This window comes from Notolepis coatsorum, assembly GCF_963971535.1.
Source record: "Notolepis coatsorum genome assembly, chromosome: 2".
Classification (NCBI taxonomy): domain Eukaryota; kingdom Metazoa; phylum Chordata; class Actinopteri; order Aulopiformes; family Paralepididae; genus Notolepis; species Notolepis coatsorum.
The window spans coordinates 33,495,739-33,521,671 of NC_140166.1; the positions used below are offsets into that span (position 1 = coordinate 33,495,739).

At 43.8% G+C, this 25,933-nt stretch overlaps 1 protein-coding gene across 1 annotated transcript; it reads right to left on the reverse strand.

Annotated features, from left to right (window-relative positions):
- Window positions 1-954: 954 nt before the first annotated feature.
- hscb (HscB mitochondrial iron-sulfur cluster cochaperone) lies at window positions 955-25,933 on the reverse strand. Its single transcript, XM_084307317.1, has 6 exons — window positions 25,526-25,933; window positions 25,141-25,237; window positions 19,429-19,518; window positions 18,518-18,662; window positions 1,333-1,380; window positions 955-1,235 (listed from the first exon to the last, which is right to left on the reverse strand). The coding sequence occupies exons 1-6, from the start codon at window positions 25,894-25,896 to the stop codon at window positions 1,141-1,143; spliced, it is 846 nt and encodes a 281-aa protein (XP_084163443.1). The 5' UTR covers window positions 25,897-25,933; the 3' UTR covers window positions 955-1,140.

Below are 25,933 nucleotides of genomic sequence, written 5' to 3' on the forward strand. Positions count from 1 at the left end.
AGTACTTTATTATCTAAACATGGTGAGTTAGTGTTGTGTTCATTCATAGTTAAAGACAGCCGAGGTTGAGTAGTTTCTTCTGATATTACATAGTAAAGTACACGTTAACGTTACAATGTGTTGTGTTCACAACACTGTTTAGTCTGACGACGCGTCGCGAAGTACACGTTAACGTTACAATGTGTTGTGTTCACAACACTGTTTAGTCTGACGACGCGTCGCGATAATATACTATATTCCATAGTAAAGTACACGTTAACGTTACAATGTGTTGTGTTCACAACGTCGCGATAATATACTATATTCCATAGTAAAGTACACGTTAACGTTACAATGTTGCGTTGTGTTCACTCATAGTTAAAGACAGCCGAGGTCGCGATAATATACTATATTCCATAGTAAAGTACACGTTAACGTTACAATGTGTTGTGTTCACAACGTCGCGATAATATACTATATTCCATAGTAAAGTACACGTTAACGTTACAATGTTGCGTTGTGTTCACTCATAGTTAAAGACAGCCGAGGTTCCAAGTGATTCGTTGCAATGTACGCAGAAATGCCATATGCATTTGTCTAAGCGGGGTGAAAAGAAAGGCGCATTACCGTAGTGGCGTGCGGTGACGAAAGCGGAAGCATTTTTGCACTGTTCCGCTGTTAATAAGCAACACGCGTCCTGCTCCTCTTCATTCTGCGTGTTGTCAAGGTGTTATGTCTCCCCCTACAGGTAGCTTGTGGCATTGCCTGTGAGAATGAGGCCCACGTGACCAAACACTGACCCGATAAGCAGCATAACCATGTAAACGTTCCAGGCAGCGGTTTAATCCAAAGCAATTACAGATCTGTGTCATATTCAGTGATGAGGTCTGACTGCACGTGAGTATCATGTGTGTCTCAAGAGAGAAATCTGAGAAACGCTCCACGATTCATTAAAAAACAAGTACCATTCTTTATTTTTCTTTAATGTAGCCGTGTATGTACAAATAAGCTTAAATTAAATTGGGATATGTTGCAGACATAATAAGCATTTATTAATTCTCAAAACTTGAAAGTATGCACCGTTAAAATGTACAATAGAAGTTCCGGTGCAACTTTCCAAACAGGGATGTCAGAAGAGCGCCGGGAGGGGAAAGAAAGGCATCACATGAGCTCCGACAGTTTCTCCTTCACCTTCTCCTCGATGTTGGCAAAGTATTTCATCTGGGCGAGCAGCGCTTTAGCAGCTTGCAGCTCTCCTGGAGAAGACAGACGTGTTCAAAAAGAAGATCAGTCACACGAGTCACTGAAGAACGAGACGGGAAGCTTCAGTACAGATATTCGGAGTGATGGTACCTTTCTGTAGGGCGGCATCTATTAGCTCCGTTAATTCTTGCAGTTTGACTGAAACGAGGAGAGAGAGAGAGAGAGAGAGAGAGAGAGAGGGGGGGAGGTTAATGATGCATGTTGTTTACAGGCAGAGGGGCTTGATACAACTACAACAACTACAAAAACAACAACAATAAGTCAAGTCACCAAGTCAGGGCTGGGTAATATATTAACTAAAATAACGCCTGCATATTGTGACTTATTGTCAATTTGTGATATTCACTTCTTTAGATTTAATGAATGATAAAAGGTCTATTTTTGGTTAAAATTGTTGTCATTTCAGCCCATCAAAAACATACATTTAATGTTTTTGAGATATGGAAGAAATTATTAGCATTTATTAATGGAAATCTAGCTGGTTCCCGGCTGTAATGCTGTATATGTACCGCTATGCTATGCTTGCTTCATATCACAGCTGAGAAAATAAACAGACTGAAATTAACTTTTTATCTCCCCGGGTGATGGTATGTCATGTCATTTTATTTTACTTACTCATGAAACATTTATTCATTCATTCATGCAAACCTTTATTTATTCTCGAAAAGGACAATTGAGGTCACCCTCATTTTCAATGTCGTCGAGACTTGCATACATTTTTTACAATATAATAATAATAATAATAATAATAATAATAATAATAATAATAATAATAATAATAATAATAATAATAATAATAATAATAATAATAATAATAATAATAATAATAATAATAATAATAATAATAATAATAATAATAATAATAATAATAATAATAATAATAATAATAATAATAATAATAATAATAATAATAACAACTTTATCTATATAGCACCCTTCACACATGGGCCGCAGCCAAAAGTGCCCCACAGCAAGTAGCACAAAATTAATATAGGCATAAAATCAGCATACAGTCGACAGAATAAAAACAATGTATAAAATGCAGACACGTGAATAGGTATAAAAGACAAAAAAGTAGTGCAATGTAGAACGTGCAGACATAATAGGCATAAAATAAGTACAATAAGTACAGTGTTGCTCGAAAGCATGTGAACCCCCCCGGAACAGCCAGTCCCCCAAACACCCCACACCACATCCCCACCAAAGACCCTGATAATGCACGCCATGACCGAAGGAAAACAAAAACGTATATTACCTAAACATAAAGTCGAGGGCCCTCATTTATCAACAATGCTTAGAAAGTGTTCTATTTTCGTTCTTAACACATTCCCTGCCACGCAATTTGAGCATATACCATTCTCTGCCAGCACTGTAAGTCTATGGAGATGTTCACCTTCTTTGCAGGGCTATAACTTTTTTAATTGTATTGCTATATTGACATTACTATGGCCCATTCAACATCGATTATCTATCGTTCAGGATGTAGGAACGTTTTACTTTTTCATTCATACATTAATACGAAAATACCGCCTAGAATATAAATATGTTTTTATCGTTTTCTGCAGTAATTCCTAGAACGTGAGATATAGGCATAAACGCATATATAGATTATCAAATGCCGTTTGTTGCCGATCCACGCTATATTAAAAATTTCAACTGTACATGATCCTAAACGTTATGACTGATCATGCGCGGATGAACGGAGGGGGGGGGGGGGGTCGTTTATAATTCCGTGATCGTCGTTAAATGCTTTCTTTTTTTTTAAACTTTGACCAGTCAGCTGGTTCTTTTTCGCGTTTATCGCTTTTTCCTGGTCAAGTATGACCGACAGAAACAGGTTGAATGGGGGTATAGATGGGGGGAAAGACACTCTGAGAAAGTACGGCTTGTCCGGGAGTCGAACTCGCTACCCCAGATCCGTGACGCGCACGGTTATCCCCGACGCCGAAATAGCGTTCGAGGTACGCGGTGAGCTACTGGAGCTCCCCTGTCGTTAAATGCTTTATGTAGTATGGGTGATATATTGATCAGAGCAGTTTGCATGGATAATAATAAACAAACAGGCTGAAAGTAACGTCAGTGTCCTCTTACCGTTCGACGATGAGACTGGAGGATAAAGATCCCACTTATTTGACAGTGATCGCCTAAATCCATTTCCGGTTTGTATAATCATAATCAGTGATGCCGGTAACGCGTTACTAAGTAACGCGTTATTGTAATCTGATTACTTTTCCCCGAAAATAGTAATCTAACGCGTTAATCTTTAAAAGCCAGTAATCTGATTGCAGTTACTTGTCCAAGTGGCTGTGCGTTACTATTTCGTTACTATCTCATCATAAATTCATAATGCAGGCGGAATGCAGTATTTTATTTCGTTTTCGACAGTCAAAAATAAATTTTGAGCTGTTTTTCTTATTTGGGAGTGACGTGGTGTGGCAGTGAAAGGGTTACACAAGAATGTGTCCCGCGGCGTGACTGGACTCTCTGTCTGTGAGTGACTCTGCTTTGGCCCAATCACATTCCCCATCCACAGTCTGCGAATCAGAGGCAGAGTAGGGCGGGTCTTCACAGCACGTCATGTGACATATGCGCCAATCGTGTGACAGCAGGGCTCCGTTGTTACAGCCTCGTCTGCATTCGTCTGAGAATTCCACCCCAAAATGCTTGTCTAAACGAAGTGAAACCGCAAGAAGACTTTTGCGGTTTCTGTTCAGACTTCCACCCCAAAACGCTCGTCTAAACGTAGCCTCAGTCAAAATACTGTCTACCGCTAAAAACAGCACATCCAATTGCATTGAAAGCATCTGGAATCACAACACTAGCCGACGCTTCGACTAGGTACAGGAGGACTCGGAGGCCAGCCAAACAGCAAAAGAGAGAGATTGTTTCTTTCCCTATTGATTAATGTATATTTGATGGTGGCAGAGCAAAAGCTCTTATTTGCCAGATTTACAGTTAATTTACATGTTAAAGAGAGACTGATTGTATGTTTATAGAGAGACATTTATAAAAAACAATTTAATAGTTACAGTTGATATAATTGAATAGTTCAGCCTGCATTTGTTAGATGTGAATGGATACACTGGTTTTGTAAAACCACTGGCTGGCTGCTCTAATGCTGTGAGCATCATAGACTGTTGCTTTACCATACTTGATGGTACAGAAGCTGAAGCACTAGTTTAACAATTTACGTTATGTGCAGAGAAACAAGTTAAAAACAATTTATGCACTTTCAATAAAGCGTTTAAAAAAAACTGTTGGGGGAACGACGACGACTTCGTAACCTAGTTACTTTCAAAGTAACTAAGTTACTCTGATAATCAAGTAATCAGTAAAGTAACTTGGATTACTTTTTAAAGGAGTAATCAGTAATCAGTAATCGGATTACTTTTACAAGTAATCTGTGGCATCACTGATCATAATACATGGCCAAATCGTATCGATTATTGCGTTTTACTTACTCATGAAACATTTATTCATTCATTCATGCAAACCTTTATTTATTCTCGAAAAGGACAATTGAGGTCACCCTCATTTTCAATGTCGTCGAGACTTGCATACATTTTTTACAATATAATAATAATAATAATAATAATAATAATAATAATAATAATAATAATAATAATAATAATAATAATAATAATAATAATAATAATAATAATAATAATAATAATAATAACAACTTTATCTATATAGCACCCTTCACACATGGGCCGCAGCCAAAAGTGCCCCACAGCAAGTAGCACAAAATTAATATAGGCATAAAATCAGCATACAGTCGACAGAATAAAAACAATGTATAAAATGCAGACACGTGAATAGGTATAAAAGACAAAAAAGTAGTGCAATGTAGAACGTGCAGACATAATAGGCATAAAATAAGTACAATAAGTACAGTGTTGCTCGAAAGCATGTGAACCCCCCCGGAACAGCCAGTCCCCCAAACACCCCACACCACATCCCCACCAAAGACCCTGATAATGCACGCCATGACCGAAGGAAAACAAAAACGTATATTACCTAAACATAAAGTCCAGGGCCCTCATTTATCAACAATGCTTAGAAAGTGTTCTATTTTCGTTCTTAACACATTCCCTGCCACGCAATTTGAGCATATACCATTCTCTGCCAGCACTGTAAGTCTATGGAGATGTTCACCTTCTTTGCAGGGCTATAACTTTTTTAATTGTATTGCTATATTGACATTACTATGGCCCATTCAACATCGATTATCTATCGTTCAGGATGTAGGAACGTTTTACTTTTTCATTCATACATTAATACGAAAATACCGCCTAGAATATAAATATGTTTTTATCGTTCTGCAGTAATTCCTAGAACGTGAGATATAGGCATAAACGCATATATAGATTATCAAATGCCGTTTGTTGCCGATCCACGCTATATTAAAAATTTCAACTGTACATGATCCTAAACGTTATGACTGATCATGCGCGGATGAACGGAGGGGGGGGGGGGGGTCGTTTATAATTCCGTGATCGTCGTTAAATGCTTTTTTTTTTTTTAAACTTTGACCAGTCAGCTGGTTCTTTTTCGCGTTTATCGCTTTTTCCTGGTCAAGTATGACCGACAGAAACAGGTTGAATGGGGGTATAGATGGGGGGAAAGACACTGAGAAAGTACGGCTTGTCCGGGAGTCGAACTCGCTACCCCAGATCCGTGACGCGCACGGTTGTCCCTGACGCCGAAATAGCGTTCGAGGTACGCGGTGAGCTACTGGAGCTCCCCTGTCGTTAAATGCTTTATGTAGTATGGGTGATATATTGATCAGAGCAGTTTGCATGGATAATAATAAACAAACAGGCTGAAAGTAACGTCAGTGTCCTCTTACCGTTCGACGATGAGACTGGAGGATAAAGATCCCACTTATTTGACAGTGATCGCCTAAATCCATTTCCGGTTTGTATAATCATAATCAGTGATGCCGGTAACGCGTTACTAAGTAACGCGTTATTGTAATCTGATTACTTTTCCCCGAAAATAGTAATCTAACGCGTTAATCTTTAAAAGCCAGTAATCTGATTGCAGTTACTTGTCCAAGTGGCTGTGCGTTACTATTTCGTTACTATCTCATCATAAATTCATAATGCAGGCGGAATGCAGTATTTTATTTCGTTTTCGACAGTCAAAAATAAATTTTGAGCTGTTTTTCTTATTTGGGAGTGACGTGGTGTGGCAGTGAAAGGGTTACACAAGAATGTGTCCCGCGGCGTGACTGGACTCTCTGTCTGTGAGTGACTCTGCTTTGGCCCAATCACATTCCCCATCCACAGTCTGCGAATCAGAGGCAGAGTAGGGCGGGTCTTCACAGCACGTCATGTGACATATGCGCCAATCGTGTGACAGCAGGGCTCCGTTGTTACAGCCTCGTCTGCATTCGTCTGAGAATTCCACCCCAAAACGCTTGTCTAAACGAAGTGAAACCGCAAGAAGACTTTTGCGGTTTCTGTTCAGACTTCCACCCCAAAACGCTCGTCTAAACGTAGCCTCAGTCAAAATACTGTCTACCGCTAAAAACAGCACATCCAATTGCATTGAAAGCATCTGGAATCACAACACTAGCCGACGCTTCGACTAGGTACAGGAGGACTCGGAGGCCAGCCAAACAGCAAAAGAGAGAGATTGTTTCTTTCCCTATTGATTAATGTATATTTGATGGTGGCAGAGCAAAAGCTCTTATTTGCCAGATTTACAGTTAATTTACATGTTAAAGAGAGACTGATTGTATGTTTATAGAGAGACATTTATAAAAACAATTTAATAGTTACAGTTGATATAATTGAATAGTTCAGCCTGCATTTGTTAGATGTGAATGGATACACTGGTTTTGTAAAACCACTGGCTGGCTGCTCTAATGCTGTGAGCATCATAGACTGTTGCTTTACCATACTTGATGGTACAGAAGCTGAAGCACTAGTTTAACAATTTACGTTATGTGCAGAGAAACAAGTTAAAAACAATTTATGCACTTTCAATAAAGCGTTTAAAAAAAACTGTTGGGGGAACGACGACGACTTCGTAACCTAGTTACTTTCAAAGTAACTAAGTTACTCTGATAATCAAGTAATCAGTAAAGTAACTTGGATTACTTTTTAAAGGAGTAATCAGTAATCAGTAATCGGATTACTTTTACAAGTAATCTGTGGCATCACTGATCATAATACATGGCCAAATCGTATCGATTATTGCGTTATGGCAGCGATAGCTACACACAGACGTGCGTCTACAGTCCCGCAACAATATGCGAGTGGCCGGACACATTTCGGAGACGCACCGAGATCGACTCGTCCATTTCCGGTTTGGCAACTCGCCGATCATCCACCAGGGGGCAGTATTGAAGCGTTGCAGAGTTGTGCCGGCTCACACTGCATCAGACCAGGCTCCGTGAGGGAAATATGAATAACATGGCGAAAAAATGAAATATGATCTCAATAACGTCGTACGCCGTGGATTGGCAGAATTAGCATGAACTTGAAACACGTTGTACGACGTTTTTGGCGCAGGATGTGTTAAACACAGAATTTAGAATGTGTGTACGTACAGAAAAATCGGGATTTATCACACGTGCGTACACAGGTTCTACGCACACTCTGTGTTGATAAATACCATTTGTTCTACGCTCCACGCTCGTGCACGATTTTAAGTATTTGCATATAGCACCGCCCGTAATTAACCATATACGGTAATGGAACACCCCCATGAAATGTGGAAAAGTGGACTAAGCCGAGCGAAGCGTGTTATGGGAGAAATACGCGACAGGCTGACAGACAGACATGTACACGTACGGTGATGTCGGATTATGGATATGATACTTTTTTTTTTTACCAAATCTTTTCATTTTCATATTTTCAAACAAGAAACAACACATAATAATGACAATATTACATAACAGACATCCAAGAACACAAACTAACACAACAATGACTAGACAATAAATTAGACCTATTATATATCGGATACACAACCAGTCAATACAAGTTGTCACAAAGAAAAAGGATAACAAAATAAAATCTTTACTATAAAAAGTGCTTACCGAGCCCCCTCCACCTCCAGGTCCAGCAACCGCAAGCCACAGTCCCGGAGGACCCACAGCCCGGCCCCCCCGCGAGCCAAAGCACCACGCCTCTTTAGCGCCTCGACCCGCAGAGACCCCGAACCGCGGCCCACCCCAGCCAGAGCCCACGATCACCAGACCCAGATCAGAAGGGGGTCAGAAAATATACATAGGAGGACCAATATTGAATGAAAAATAATAAACAAAACAAAATTAAAAATACAAAAACACCATAACCATCAACATACATGAATATTCGCTCTATCTCCCCCCCCCCCCCCCCCTCTCGCCCCAGGACCCCAACGTGAGCCATCAATATAATACCTTATCCAGTACTTTCAGTACTTTCCAGAGTCATATGTGTTCTTTTAGTTTTTCCACCACGGCCCACCAGACCGCAATATTGGCCTAATTTTTTATCAAATTTTTTCTTAACATGAAAACAAGACAACACAATACAATAACCATAATAACAATACACAAACTTCACAGGGAGATAACAGAGCAATAATAATAAAAGAAATAACAATTTATAAAAACAGAGTACAACATTTTAATTTAAAGGGGTACTATCTTACAATTGGCCTTTCCCAGTATTCAGTACCGTTTCCCGGCCGTGTGGCTCTATATCAATAAGACTTATGTCTCTAATTCTCATATTGGCGCACTCTTCCAATTCCCCTCACAACCCTCACCCTCACCAATCTGAGTCATCTCAAAACGTGCATATCAGTGATGTCAGAGATTCCCAGCTGCATAACAATGTGGCAATTGTCACCAGGCCACACAGTGGTTGGAGCCCAGCCTCAAAACGGCTTAAGATCCTGAGGTAGAAAAAACGCTGCCCCTGAGTACCCGACCAGAAATACAAAACAATGAACCTTTTCGAAAAACAAAAACCTACAGAGTGTTCCATAGACTCACAGGAACCGTGCAAAAGTGCCCAAACAGTGAAGAAATAGCAAAATAGCTCCCCCCCAATAAAATTCCCCCAGTTAAAGTTAAGAAGGACAAGACAAAAGACAAGACAGACAAGACATTTCCTCCTCCCCCTCCCACGAGACCGCCGGACTCCCCCGAACAAGCACCTCAACCCCGCTCAGCCGCACACGGCGGTCCTGACCTTCTCAGCTGTTGCAAACCACAGGTCAATACCAGCCTGCCCAACACCAATCACCCGCGCCGTGGATATCTCAAGATAAATCACATCCAACAGTGTTAGGGACCAGTTAATCACTGTGAGCTTCTCAGGCTCCTTCCATCTCAATGCTATTAGCTTCTTCGCTGCTGTGACGCCCGCTAGGACAACCCTTTTTAGTTGTACGGACGCGGGTAGTGTCGTTATATCGTTCAGGAGAAGCGTAACAGCTGTGAATGGGATAGTTAAGCCACACAAATCTGAAAGTTTGTCCGTTATTGACCTCCAGAAGCGGGCCACTGGTGGGCAATCCCAATACATATGCATATAAGTGCCAGCGGCCCTTTGAGAGCACAAAGTGCACCGAGAGTCGGTTACCAGTCCCATAGCAAATAGCTTCCTAGGTGTAAGATAGGTCCTATGAATATAATTAAAATTAATTTGCTGGTGATTGGGGTATGGATATGATATCTATTAACTTCCTAAAGACCATTGCTGCCTGTGCAGCGCAAACACTAATAAAGACCGTTAACCACTGTTTGCCATTGGTGTCATTAATAACCATGCTGGAATATCCTGCCTTTTCTTCGTTTCGTTCGATTAATACTGTTACAAAGGATCAGATTAAACCGAATATATATATTTATTTATTGATATATATTGCATAGTATTTGTATATCGTTTGATATCCCCTGTATATTCCTTGTACATATACACGGAATATCCCTTTAGCCCAGACCATAATAGTTCATTCTCCTATTGGACAGCGGTCCACCGGCGCCAGGGACCGGCCTCCGGAGCCAGGTTCAAAGTCACCGTCAAGATGTGTCTGGACATGCCCGCCCTTGCCCAGGGATACGCGACAGAAATGAGAGTGGAACTAGTTTGTGTACCGTGCGTATAAATACGGCGCAGGTGAATGTAGAAGCCCCTTAGCCCCTCACCTCCGTACCCTTACCTTCCTTAGCATGTTACCGATAAGTTGAAGCCTCACCCACGATACAACGTGCGGTGAAGTATGGCCTGTTTGGCCTCAGAATAGAGCATCGAGACCGCGTGCGAATTAATAACTGAATTGTCAGAATTTGGCGCTATACCGTCGAGTGCGACATATTTCTATTGAGTCTTTAATAGTCTATTTGTGTATAGTGTATCGTGCGGTTAGAATTCTACAGTGACCAGCATCTCCAACGCTTTCTCGTATTAGCTAGAGTTCTTATCCAGGCTGGGCCGACCGCATGGCGCTTTCACCCGAGGAGATCTAGGCGAGAGCCGTATGGACATGTACACTGGATTAATCTACCCGACGACTACATAGCCCTTTGCGGCTGGAATATATTTGCTTTGGTCCGGTGATTTATGGAGCGGAGAACCAGCCAACGCTGCACATGTTGGATTTACCCCGAGAGGAGTCAAGTCGAGTCGGCGCTCAGAGAGCCTGAGGCCGCCTAGCTTTCTTCCCTGTAGAGCTACAGTCTACAAGAGAACCAAGCTGTATTCGTCTGTGGATCAAGAGGCTACTGCACCGACTTCTGTACCTGAAGTCTCCCTAGTCATCGTTGACCAGACGTCCTACTACCGACAGATCTTCTACCCCCCCTGCTGGCTTACAACCAGTGGGAACCCCTTCCAGTATCCTCCGCTATATTACTAGTGCACCATAGATATAATTCCCTAAGATTCAGGTTGTATAATTACCTCCTGCGTAACCAGAGAATGGACATTCGTTATTGATTTGCCTACGCATACTCCTTTGCCTTACAAGTGCATTCAAAGAATAATGTAAAGTATCCTATGTACCTTTTGCTCCATTAAATACTTGATTAATACCTTTGACTGGAACCGATTTCATTGTGGGAAGTGTTCATCATATTCATATATCGTGTACTGTATGGCCAGTAATTAAAGTACATAAAGCGGTAGTGGTTTAATGATACCATACTTATCAATACAGTCAGGGAATTGTACCCCTCAGTTACAATTGGTCCTTCGAGCCGGAGAATAATTAGCGTAATATTAATATAGTGGTATTAATATTGACATGGCCTATGATGAACACTCCACAAAACGGTTCTCCTAAAGTAGATTGCCCGCAGCGTAGACGGCAGACACCTCAGTACTTAGAGGATTACGTTGCCAATATACTACCTAGCCTTCTACAGACGGTAAACGCGGAAAAAGTAGATAGTAAAATTATGTCCGACCCTATCACCCAGGCTACCCCGCCAATAGAGGCCCTAGTGGGTTCTAACGTAACTGACCAAGCTCACGGTAGGGACCAGGAGGGACCTGACACGACTTTACCCCCCGCCAAGACCGAAGAAGTAGTCCCCGGAGAGCTCCAGGATAAAGAAAGCCCTCCCGGGACGGAACCCGACCCACCACAAGAAGAGACGCGCACCCAGGAGATGGATCTCCTCGGTACGCGACAGGAGAACGGATCTCCAACGAGTACTGCCGGGAGCCGATCGCCTCGACCGGCGTCTTCCCCCAGCGAGGCGGACAAGATGCTGGCACAGGCACTCATCGCCACCCTGGCAGCCTCTACCGAACGCGATCGACTTCAGGGTGAACGCGATCGACTCCAAGCGCAACAGACGAGCGAGCGCGAACAAGCTGCATATGAACGAGAGCGCCTTCACGCGCAACTCCAAGTGCAAGCCCTCCGTGAACGCGAACATTCTGCAACCGAGCGAGAGCGCTTCCAGGCGCAACAAAGGAGTGAAGACGACCGCATAAGACTGGAGACCAGACGCCTTCAGACGGAAGAGAACATTGAAAGAAGCCGCGCCGATGCACAGCACGCCGCCGCCAATGCACAGCGCGATGTCGCAAATGCACAGCTCCACGCCGCCCATGCCAGCGCCAATGCCCAGCGCAACGCCGCCAATGCACAGCGCGACGCTGCCCAGGCCAGCGCCAATGCGCAGCGCGACGCAGCCCATGCCCAGCGCGAGGCAGAGCGCGACCGGCTGCAGGCGGAGCTGATGGACAAACTGGTTGCCATGGCGACACCCCCTCACTCCGCACGGAGCTCCCAGAGATCGTCACGACAAGGGTCTAGGACACATTCCCCTACCCGACCAAGCGACCCGGGACCCCGCCAACAGGAGGATCCTGTCCACGTCTCCGAGCCCCCTCCCTGGCCGGTCCATACGAGACCCAGCAACCGGGAAGAACCGGACCACGCCGAGAGACTGAACAAAAGACTCCAGGTCCTAGCAGAGGAAGATGAAGAGGAAGAGGAGGAATGTCAAGCCGACCAGCAGCAACGTGCTCTGGACCAGGAGGCCCAGTACAGCCCCGACCAGCAGCAACGTACTCTGGACCAGGAGGTCCAGTACAGCCCAGACGTCAGCCCCGAGGCCCTGCGCTACAAACCCCCGACTCAACTCACGGGTGAGTTTGGCGCACCGTCAGCCCCGAGGAACAGTACCTGGGTACCCGACCTTCGGTACCCACCAAGCACCAGCCCAAGACGACACGCAAGAGGAGACTCGCCCAGGAGGCCTCTCCCCCAACGCTCACCGATGTGCCAGTCATCCATGGCATCGTACCTTGGCACACCGACGTTCCCGGACTTCACACACGAGAACAGAGCACAGTACACAGAGCTACGAATGTGCTTAGAGACAATGATGTCCGATGTAGTTGATGAACCGTACAAATATGCTATCCTACTGAAGCACCTCAAGGTGCCCCGAGCGCACAATATAGCGCTGGCCTATGCCACCTCTACTACCCCATACACCGCGGCCCTAGCAGCACTCGACCAAAGATATGGACGCATATGGGACTACGTAATACAAGAGATAAGGCATATTGACCGCCTACCCCCAGCCACAGACAATCGCTCACTAGATGACCTGGCTATCAAGGTACAATCCCTGGTAGGGATGCTGGGGGCGCAAAGAGAAAAGGGTATGCACGAACTGTACGCGAACTCTAATGTCGAGAGGATTTTAGAGAAGCTTCCGCCCGCCCGACAAGAGCGCTTCAGGCGGCAAAGAGACCACCGTGATCCTAACGGTCCCGAGCCATCCCTCCTAGACCTAGCCGACTTCCTGGCGAGAGAAGTCAACAGCCTACGGTTGGATACGTTCATGCGGAGCACACCAAGCTCCAGAGAGGGACCTAGGGGAGCAAACGATGGCCGCAGATTGGTGACCGTCATGCACCAATCAGAATCAGTACCGAGCAGCAAGAACCACAGTACCCCCTCGACGAAAGAGGACCAGTGGAAGATTGAGTGCCAGTACTGTGAGGGAGAACATAGGCTGTATCAGTGCGAAGATTTCAAGAAGCTGACCACGGATGATGTGAGTCAGTGGGTCAAGGACCACCGCCGCTGCTTCCGCTGCGCGCGCAGCCACCTAGCAGCTGAGTGCCGCTTGAAAAAGAAGTGCAGCAGGTGCGGTGGCACCCACTTGGAGGTCCTGCATGACATCAACAGGCGTCAGCCAGGACAACAGAGTGGGCCCGTCGCGGTAATGTACCATGCCGAGGCGGTGGCACCAGCACCAGAGTTCCACCAGACCGCTCCCTGGTGTCCCGACTGCTACAGCAGACACTGGGAGTCGCGGTGCGACTCGCACCATATAGATTCTATGTCACCACCAACAGGAGTGCTCCACATTGACCAGCATAGCGGGACCCCCCGAGTGCTCCTCAAAGTGGTCAGAGTGCTCCTGAGCTACGAGGACAAGGTCCTGGACACTTACGCCGTCCTGGACGATGGGTCTGAAAAGACTCTCCTCCTCGCTTCCGCAGCAGCCCAGTTGGGCCTGCGGGGTGTCAAAGATACCATGACCATACGCACAATCAGAAGGGACCAGAAGACCATAAAAGGTGAAAAGGTCTCCTTCAAGATAGCAGCGGTGGACCAGCCCGAGAAGCAGTATAATATAACCAACGTCTTCACCAGCCACGACATAGGCCTGTCCCAGTACACCTACCCCATCCCACAGCTGATGGAGAAGTATGTGCACCTACGTCAACTACCTATACCGCTTAACGACGGCGCCACACCGACCCTGCTCATCGGCTCCGACCACGCGGACCTCATTCTCCCAATTGAGGCGGCCCACATCGGACCCAAAGGATGCCCAGTCGCGGTTCAGACCCGACTGGGATGGACGCTCCAGGGCCCCCTCTACGGACTTGGCAGTCCACCCACGTCTACACGCTGCCTACACACAAAGGCGAGCGACACCGGCCACTCCCTCGTACAGCAGAGGCTATTGACATTAAGCGAGAGGCCCGTGAGAGAACCGTGGGCACCAGAGGGAGTTCGGAACTCCACCCCCCTCAGCTGCGCTTCAGACGTAGCTGACCTCGAACCCAGCACCCCAAGCGACTCCTTGACCAGACGGGGTACAGAGCAAACAAGAGAAACAGACGGAGGAGGAGGAGGCACAGCCAAGCACAGATCAAAGCAGTCTCAGGCCCGCTTCCTCCTAAGCCCCCCTTCATCCCGTCCAATCGTCATGACCATAGACCAGTCACTACCCCGAGCTGCGTGGCCGGCCGGCCGCGTAAGCAAAGTGACCACTGGTGCCGACGGAAAGGTCAGAGTGGCAGAAGTGCTCGGCCAAGGGCGGACATACAACCGACCCGTGGCGAGGCTGATAGAGTCGCCAAGGCTCCCCGACTCGCTTAATGACGACCATGACCCATGACTTTGTGAACTGCCCGACCCCTCACAACAGACATTGAGTAGTGGACAGTGCGGTTAATCTGTCTCTGCTTAGCTAATTAGGTGGGACTAATTAGGGGGCGGCTGTTACAAAGGATCAGATTAAACCGAATATATATATTTATTTATTTATTGATATATATTGCATAGTATTTGTATATCGTTTGATATCCCCTGTATATTCCTTGTACATATACACGGAATATCCCTTTAGCCCAGACCATAATAGTTCATTCTCCTATTGGACAGCGGTCCACCGGCGCCAGGGACCGGCCTCCGGAGCCAGGTTCAAAGTCACCGTCAAGATGTGTCTGGACATGCCCGCCCTTGCCCAGGGATACGCGACAGAAATGAGAGTGGAACTAGTTTGTGTACCGTGCGTATAAATACGGCGCAGGTGAATGTAGAAGCCCCTTAGCCCCTCACCTCCGTACCCTTACCTTCCTTAGCATGTTACCGATAAGTTGAAGCCTCACCCACGATACAACGTGCGGTGAAGTATGGCCTGTTTGGCCTCAGAATAGAGCATCGAGACCGCGTGCGAATTAATAACTGAATTGTCAGAGTTTGGCGCTATACCGTCGAGTGCGACATATTTCTATTGAGTCTTTAATAGTCTATTTGTGTATAGTGTATTGTGCGGTTAGAATTCTACAGTGACCAGCATCTCCAACGCTTTCTCGTATTAGCTAGAGTTCTTATCCAGGCTGGGCCGACCGCATGGCGCTTTCACCCGAGGAGATCTAGGCGAGAGCCGTATGGACATGTACACTGGATTAATCTACCCGACGACTACATAGCCCTTTGCGGCTGGAATATATTTGCTTTGGTCCGGTGATTTATGGAGCGGAGAACCAGCCAACGCTGCACGTGTTGGATTTACCCCGAGAGGAGTCAAGTCGAGTCGGCGCTCAGAGAGCCTGAGGCCGCCTAGCTTTCTTCCCTGTAGAGCTACAGTCTACAAGAGAACCAAGCTGTATTCGTCTGTGGATCAAGAGGCTACTGCACCGACTTCTGTACCTGAAGTCTCCCTAGTCATCGTTGACCAGACGTCCTACTACCGACAGATCTTCTACCCCCCCTGCTGGCTTACAACCAGTGGGAACCCCTTCCAGTATCCTCCGCTATATTACTAGTGCACCATAGATATAATTCCCTAAGATTCAGGTTGTATAATTACCTCCTGCGTAACCAGAGAATGGACATTCGTTATTGATTTGCCTACGCATACTCCTTTGCCTTACAAGTGCATTCAAAGAATAATGTAAAGTATCCTATGTACCTTTTGCTCCATTAAATACTTGATTAATACCTTTGACTGGAACCGATTTCATTGTGGGAAGTGTTCATCATATTCATATATCGTGTACTGTATGGCCAGTAATTAAAGTACATAAAGCGGTAGTGGTTTAATGATACCATACTTATCAATACAGTCAGGGAATTGTACCCCTCAGTTACAAATACCCAGGGATTAAAGTTCTCAATTTTCTACCTGCATATGATTTGTAGAGGCATACAATCTATTTTGATGTCGGTATTAGGTAGCCTATATAAATAATAATACGAGAGCATATACAAGAACAATGAATCTCACTTCCATGTAGCCTACATGTGTAGCCTGCCTATATGTGATCAATACAAACTTGAACATGAATTCCATCATGTCTGTGTGCAGGAGCTCACAAGGCTGTTGTCACAATGTAAATAAAAACGTGCACTGAAAAGTTACTGTATGTAGTTGGTTGATTATTTGTATGACAGTCAGTAAACCCTTGCAGAAAGTATCAGTTTTATTTAATGAATTGAAAACATGCAGCATCGCCTTCCTCCAGGCAGCAACGACATGTATCAGGCAAATGTGCATCACTGAGTGGAATCCCTTTCTATTCACATAACTGCATTTGTGATGGAGCTTTGACAGCTACATGGGTGGTACAGTAACAGTCTACTGCTCGATCCATCTCCAATATCACGATGGACCGTGCCGGGTGGAGACTGACTTGAATGTGCATGGCATTGGGGATGGCATTTGTGCGTTTTGTTCCACGCTCCAATTCCGGTCTCAAATTGCGGTACAAATGAAGGAGGAGGTGTCTCGGGTATAGCGGACTCTAGTTAATAATTATGTTCTCTCGGCAATTAGACTGCTCCTCATTCATTAATTCATTCCTATCTGCTATCTCTGAAAACAATTGCCCGCGAGCGCAGTCAGTGCACCCCGTATATTCCGATAACCCTATATATAAACCATGCTGCATTCATTCGGAAAGAAAGACCTATTCCAAATGCTATATTTATAGGGTTTGACAATAATTACACTACTGTCGCTATTTTACAATGAACTATAATGAATTACGGGTCATACAGAAGTTGAACACGCCAGTGTTGAAACTAATGCACAGAAGCTTATTTCCGCGTTGCAATATTCATATTCTACCACCGGGCGCCAGGTACGCACATACAGTCGGAGCTGTGCGTAAATATACGCACAAAGTCAAGCACACAATCAAATTGATAAGTCCCACACTTTGCTTAGAAATGATCGTACGCACGGGTTACGCACATATCTGTGCGTACGCACCATTGATAAATGAGGGCCCAGGTCACGTATTTGTCAAACACTTAACCTGAAATTGTTGAAACTTCAAGAGCCTCTGTTTACTCTGGGCTGACATCTTGATTCGAAGGTTTGTTATTCATCATGGCAGCGCCCAGTAAACACAAACACTCTCCTTTGAACGTTTGATCATTTGGACCATTTCAACAACTACGGGGTAAGTGTTTGAAAAATAAGTGGCCCGGATTCTATGTTTAGGTATTATAAAATACTTTTGAACGAGTAACACAGCGTTGCCCGAGAGATATAAAGTAAATTATTAAGTCGTGTTCGTTTGCCCGGCTGCGATATGAAGCGAGCAAAGCGTAGCGGCACATATACAGCCAGAAACCAGCACATGGAAATCACGTTTTTCCCCGACAATTTCTCTGAAAGATCCTATGTAGCATCTTCCAAACTATTTCACAGTTTCATGTAGAAATACATACAGTGGAAGGACTTATATTTCTTTTGAGAAATTGTGAGTGAGTGCGTGAGTGAGTGAGTGAGTGCGTGAGTGAGTGAGTGAGTGAGTGAGTGAGTGAGTGAGTGAGTGAGTGAGTGAGTGAGTGAGTGACATCACGGTACATGAGGAGCTTTGCATCTAAAAACTAAAACACTATGTAAAAGAATAGACTACAATTTTTTTTTAAATCAGATAGGCTTCTTAAAATGTGTGGAATATCCCCCATTTAGACCTAAAACGCCTACTAATAATGCATTATATAGCCTGCATATACACACAAATGTAACGGCATGTGTTCAGACCTCTCGTCGCCTGGCCGATCTCGCTGGCCTCCTCCTGGGTCCGAGCCTCGACCACCGCCTCGTTGATCTCCATCAGGTCCATCAGGAACTGGGGATCAGCTGCAGAGTCGGTTCCCTCCTCGATGAGCAGCCCCTTCAGCTCCAGCTGAGAACACAAACCACTCAACTAACATTCTGATTCACCATGTTCACACGGCAGCAATTTTGCTATTATGTCATGCTCAGGTTGGGATTCCTTTCCACCCTTTTCCCACCTTGGGTGGTGACACGAGAGCATGTTTCCCGGCGCGAGCGTGACATGAGAGCAAAATGGCCGCCGCGTGAATATTGGTCAATGTGTTTCACCAGATGTTGCCAGGTAAAAACAGAATAGATAAGACATTTTATAAATTTTAAGAGCATAATTAAAACAGTATTTTAATATAACAGCATAGTTCAAAGTGGTTTGCCAGGTTTAAAGAAAGATGTTGTTTTACTGAACTGAAACGTGCGACGCCCTGCAGCGCAACATCGGATCATTTGTTTTGCATTAAAGACGGAAAATACACACAACAATCTTGTAATGTAGTGCAGTTTAATAATGTATATTAAATCACAAAATCAACTGTTTGCAATTTGAAGTGTGATGTTTAATTTATTTTTCCCTGACTGTCACGAGCAGAGCTGTGGATAAGTAACCCTTCATTGTAGTGGCGCATGGCACCGTACATATACGCATTGTACCGTGGGCACAGTATTACAGGGAAAGGGAAGGTTTGCTGGATACCGCTGTATACATTAAAGCGGTATACCGCTACATCCCTAATGAAAACATAGCGTACATTATACACCAGGGCTGAGTCCATGAGTTCATTATACACCAGGGCTGAGTCCATGAGTTCATTATACACCAGGGCTGAGTTCAGACTCACCATGTACAGACCACGGCTCAGCGGCTTCTGCAGAGTCCTGTAGGCCCTGTTCACCAGAGCAGAGTGGTTCGCTGAATGCTCCTGTTCCATCTACAAAGGCACAGTGTTGAGGCAGATGCTGTTTACTTTGCAATCAAACACTCATCCCAGTTATGAGAACAATCCACAAGAAAAGTCATTAGCAAAAGCAAGATCATCATCATTGTAAAGATACACGTTTAAATGAGAATGACTTATTTCCCCCCTTTTTTAAATAAAAAGGTGGACTAGGATTTTCAATAATTTGGAATGAGGGCCATGTAGACTCAACCACATTGTTTAATGGTTGAGTCTACATATTCCTTATTGGTGGCCTGTCAGAGTGAGGACTGTGTGGGCTCATCCATTCAAATATGTGTTATTATTACAAAACAGATACACAGTCGCATCCTAAACGATGGTAAATATTACAGAGTGTATCTTTATGAAGAGCATTTCACAGCACCTAGACGTGCCTATTAAACCTTCACCAACGTTGAGAAAAGGCATGGGGGGATTATGTGTCCAAGTTATTTCACACACGGCAATTCCAATTTGCAGCATGTTGTCTTTGAACATGTCTCAAACGTGGGATCGTTTTGCAAAAGGCTCAAATCCTTGATGGTGTCGATAATTACATTTGCGACAGATCCCGCCACTCTTTTCATAGCGTAGCCGTTTGGGATCCATCAAGGGACGCAGGTGCGAGTGGGACACCGTGGCTATGTGGGGGAAATGAGGTGAGAACCGAGAGAAAATAGCTCAGAGATGGTTTTGGTGGATCGAGAACATGTTGCGTCTGTCAAAATCCTGTCAGCTCTCGTGAAAATCAATCGTCTCTCAACTCTCAAGCGGCGGCCTGTGGCCCCATCACATGGATCCGTTTCTGTAATAACATCCAGCGCTGTTAGGCATCGCCCGCTGTCCCTGTTTAAGTAATGACTTTTCTATTCGTGTTGACGAACCCCTGAGGGTAGAAGATGACCAATTAACAACATGGCCAGAGGTGCTGATTATTTAAACAATGGCACAGTCGGAACAATAATGGGACAGGTTGGGAGGATGTGAAGGGGACTCCACGTTGAAGGATTATAACGGCTTGCCCGTCACGTGATGATTGCAATATTTCGAGTTGTGCTTTCCCACCCATGCACAACCTTTAATATCAACACAATGACAATTAAAATTAAGACTGCACTAATTATATTAAAGCCCTGAACCGGGATTTATTGGATCGTATATGAAACGTAGGATGGAATTCTGTTGCTAGGGAACAGTTTGGACCCCAAGTGTACTAACTATTGAATTAGCAAACATCGCAACGGGAAATAAACGTGGGTTCTTGTAGAATGTTTACGTTATTAAAGTGTTTACTTTGTACTCATAAAATAAGCTTTCTGTGAATTTCCTAATCAAATATAAATCTGAAAAACAAACCTTTTACAGTCACAGAAAATACCCAGAATACCCAATGTTTGCCATTGATGTAAGAAACATCTATGTTTTTTCCATTCATATATTTATTGGTGGCATATTGCCAACCACAATCAGACAGGTCCGCTCAAAATAGATCCATCATATGGAATCGGTGACATGTTAACAGTCGTTTACAGTGTGTGACTGTGCCTACCTTGCCCATCCCAGCTTGCCACCATCACAAATAGCATGTGGGAAGCACTGGAATTATTAGACTAACAGTGAAAGTGCATAATAAATCAAAGCACCTTGATGATTTATTGACATGAATATTCACTTCCTTTCAGACTAATAGGCTCTGCAGTGGAGTTGGAAATACACAAATAAACCCACATTTTCATATAAATGTATGAATTTTGCATTTTTCTTTTTGTACCTCATTGTCTGCATTTTTACTTCATTGTACTTAGGTTGTACTTTAGTTTATATTGTATATTTGTATAGTGTTGGGACTTTATTCCTCTTTTACTTACTTGTTTTTACTGTACGAAGCACATTAGCATGGGGCTCATACAGAACCAAGCAGTTCACTGTAATGTACATGTACTTTATACGTGACAAATAAAAGCAAACTTGAACTTGTATGCAATTTGGGGTTCATTTGTGCATATATTTTGTTTAAAATGTTTACAAATACATTTATCATCACATGGCAAGCCAAAATTATTTCCATTAAAATAGTATTTCTTTGATATTACAATTTAGAATGGCGGGCAAAAGCATATTTTGGCACAAAGACAAAAGTGTCAACAGTTGTGATTGTGTGAAAAAAATAATAACCCTAACTAACCTTACTGTCGTGCACTTGTCCTAATATACTAACCTACACTGTACCACTCAACACTTTGATGAACATTGTTACTCAGCTGAGAGTTGTACCCTTCCTGACGACTTGTCGTACAGAACTTGTAAGTCACTTTGGATAAAAGCATCAGCTAAATGACTAAATGTATTGTCATTGTTGATACCCCATTGTATAGGCCCAAGCTTTAGCATAGTCTGTTGAAACAGATAGCGGTATGTCTTGCCAGATATAAGTTCAGATATAACATCCCCCCCATTGTTAGATGTTTTTGAGTTTCTTTTTTTTTCTACTTTTTCTCCCCCCTTTTTCTGTATTTTTCTCCCATCCCAATTTAGTCGTTATGCCAATTCCCTTCCTGGTCGTTGCGCGCATTTTTCCCCACTTGCCGGCCTATCACATGTCTCCTCCGATACATGTGGAGTCACCAGCCGCTTCTTTTCACCCGACAGCGAGGACTCTCACTGGGGGAGTGTAACGCGTGGGAGGATCACACTACCTCTCCCAGATCCCTTCCTCGCTGAGCAGGCGCCCCGACCGACCTGTAGGAGTCGCTGTTTACAACGACCAGGATACATACCCCACCGGCTTCCCGGACGACCGACCAAGCCGGAGGTACCGCTGACACCAGTGTCTCTGCGGTGGTAGGCAGGCGCTTAGTCTGCTGCGCTACCCAGCCGCCCGTGAGAGCCTATTCTTATAGCCACCATCTTTGTTAGTTAGCCTAACTTTAAAACAACAATGCCGATTCATCTTGCACATAATCTCACACATCCAAAAACTCTAAATAGATTTGCACACATTCATTTAGTTTGACAGTTATTCAGAGTAGTTTGAATATGGCCACCAGTGATGTCATCAGGGACATTGAATCCTTATGTTGTGTTAATTACAGCTCAATGAAATGATAAAGGTAGCAGACCCTATAAGTCAGGGTATTGCTGCTATAATTTCATGGAGCTGTAATTAACACAACACAAGGATTCGTTCTCCTACGTAGAGAGTTGGACAACATCCATTTGCGTTCCACTGTCCAACATCTCTGCCCAGAGAGGAAGTAATCTAGCCGGTGCTACCTACACATTATTTACCCTGAACATATTGGATAAATAATTATTGTTCCCCCGGGCGGCTACGTGGCGTAGTGGGCAAGGCGCTCGCCACGAATGACGGAGACGCTGGGCTTGCCTGTTCGAGCCCAGCGCTCCACATTGCTTTCAGTTTAGCTGGTCGTTCATACTAATACACATTGGCCGTATTAGGGGGTGGGAAACTGATGGGTGGGGATCGGGCGTTGTGGACAGCGACTCCTACAGGTCGGTTGGTGCGCCTGCGCAGTAGAATCAGGAAGTGTCGGGGGCAGCGTGAGCCTCCCATGCGTTACTCCTCGCCACTGAGAGATCAAGCTGCGCAGGTGAAAAGATGTGACTGCTGTTACCTCAAGTACCGGAGGGGACTTGTGCTATGTATGACTTAGTCCACATTGCAGCCGGCTTGTGGGAGGCAAGAAACAGCGTTCGTGACAGGGGAGGGTTGAATTGGATGATACGAAATTGGGATGGGAGAAAAATATAGAAAATGGGAGAAAAAGTGGATCAAAAAAAAATGTATTGTTCCCCCCATATGTTTAGTCTTTTATAAATAAGAACCAAAGATTAGTTGGTGAAAAGTTTAATAATCTAATTTCACTGTGTCTGGGCAGCCATGTGTATTCACTATGGAAACGATGATGAATGCAGCCATAAAGGTATTGTTTCCAGTCTGTTTCTGATAACATAACTGCATACATATTCAAACAAGCTTAATATTTGGTTATTTGTGACACTCTGTACACACCCAATTCAAAGTTATAGCCACATTTTCTTGCAAGCTAATTTGGTTGCAGATGCATACTCTCTTGGGCAGAGGTAGGCTGTGACGTACAGGTGTAGAGACAGCTCCGCGTAGGAGTGTGACAAGAATTCAATGTCCTTGATGACATAATAACCATAATAATAATAACAATCAACTTTATTTGTTTATAGCACCGTTCATACAAGAATTGCAATTGTAATATATTTCTGACAGCATGAAAAGCACACTTTCGCCTTTCCACACTTATTGTTTCTGACTTTAAAATCTATAAAAGACTATTAGCAGGTTTCAATATAAAAGCAATGCATGAAGTACAGACATAACAGTAGTATAAAGTAGACAGAATAAGAGCAATGCAAAAAGTGTAGACAGAATAAAAGCACTAAAGCAGTGTAGTAAAATAGCTCTCATTTACATATAGTTTTTATAAAATAGACAGAAAAAAATTGTGCAATAATGCAGTGCAATACAATAGTTCTCATCTACAGTACAACAATCAGTCTGGATGCAATGAGTCCAAGCAGCAGAGTATTAAAAGGCTGAGGTGAAGAGGTACGTTTTTAGCTTACTTTAGAAAATGTTTAGTGATCTAGCCTCCCTAAAGTCTAGGTAGAGTGTTCCATAGCTTTGGTGCATAATTTGCAAAGGCTGCATTCCAGGTATTCTTTTGGCTGGGAACCTTCAATAAACCAGTAGTAGATGACCTTAATGTTCTTGGTGGCACATAGTTGACAATAGAATTATAAATGTTACTGGAAGCCAGTGCAGAGGTTCTAGTTAATAGCCAAGCTGCAGAGTTTTTAATGAGTTGGGAGTCTATAGTGTTTTTCGGGGGGCCGGTAAGAAGTGCATTACAGTAGTCAAGACGACTTGAGATAACGATAACGGCATGGTTCAGTTTTTCTGTGTCCTTTTGATTTATAAATAGTCATACTTTAGCTATGTTTATAAGGTGGAAGAATTATGTTTCTGTCACCTAGTTGATGTGTGCCGTAAAGCTTAGGTCTGAGTCTATGGTAACTTCGGGTTTAATCCATGGAGTAAATTGCCCTATATTGCTCAGCAGCATTTCTCTTTTCGTTATAGGGCCAGATAGTAGGTTTTCAGTTTTGTCCTAATTTAATTTTAGAAAGTTGTTGGTCATCCGTTTGTTTATTGCTAAGAGACAGACAGAATGGAGTTAATAGCTGTAGGATAATTTGGTTCAGCAGAGATGTACAATTGTGTATCTGCATAGCTATGTAAACATAAATTGTTTTCTAGCTCCCTTGTGGAACTCCAAAGTAGGTGTCATGTTTCTCAGAAGCATGATCACCTGATGTAATATTTTCTTCTTTTGATATATTCTGACCCAAGGATATCACTGGTGGCCATAATCAAACTAATTTACTCTCAATAACTGTCAAACTAAATGAATGTGTGCAAAGCCATTTACAGTTTCTGGAATGCGTGTGTGATTATGTGCAAAATAAATCATTATTGTATTGTTTTTTGGTGAAGGCAAGTGACCCTTTGATCAAACAATCTAGTCTGATTCCCTGTCATCAGAACGGCCTCCATACCACAGTTTTCTGGGTGAAATTGTCTGGATGAAGAGACCGCTGGAGTTGCAAGTATCTCTTCTGAAGCTTCAGTGTGTCCAGTGTAAATGTCTCCTTACTGTAAAAAGCAGTAAATGTCAACATGAAATTACAGTTTTGATTGATTGAAAACTTTATTAACAGATTGCAGAATGGATACAATACAGTACGGCTCAATACAAACAACTGCTAAGAGGAAGCAGACCAGAGAAATACTTTCGTTTTGTTTAGGGTCCTCCATTTTCAATTCATCAAGACATTTATGACATACAAGAAGTACTGTGTAAGAAAAATAGATCGTACAAGTCACAATGTAGAGCCCACCTACGTCATAATGCATAATAACACCACACCAGATGTTACTCACCAATCCATAATCTGGAAGTATGATACCCTATCATCTGGCGGTTGGACTGCTTTACAAGACATGCAGAAGAATGTGGGTGTTTCCTCAAGTGATTGTTTGCAGTTCCAACAGTTGAGTTTCACGCGTCCCGTACAGAAAGTCCTAAATAAATGGACATTGTTCGTCTGGTAAGTCACCCCTCTCGTCGGCAGTGGTCTCAAGTTTGTACTACTGTGCCTCATGTCGTCCCTGCAGAAGGTGACAATACACTTGCCCTGTGTCGCATACGAAGCAGCTTTGGATAAGCATTGTCGGTTTGTCAGTATCCTATTTGAATGTTGAAGACCATGATATGAGCTGATGATAATCCGTAAATTATTCAATGACAACATTGCTGAAAGATGAAAACACGACTAGCGTTATGAAAGC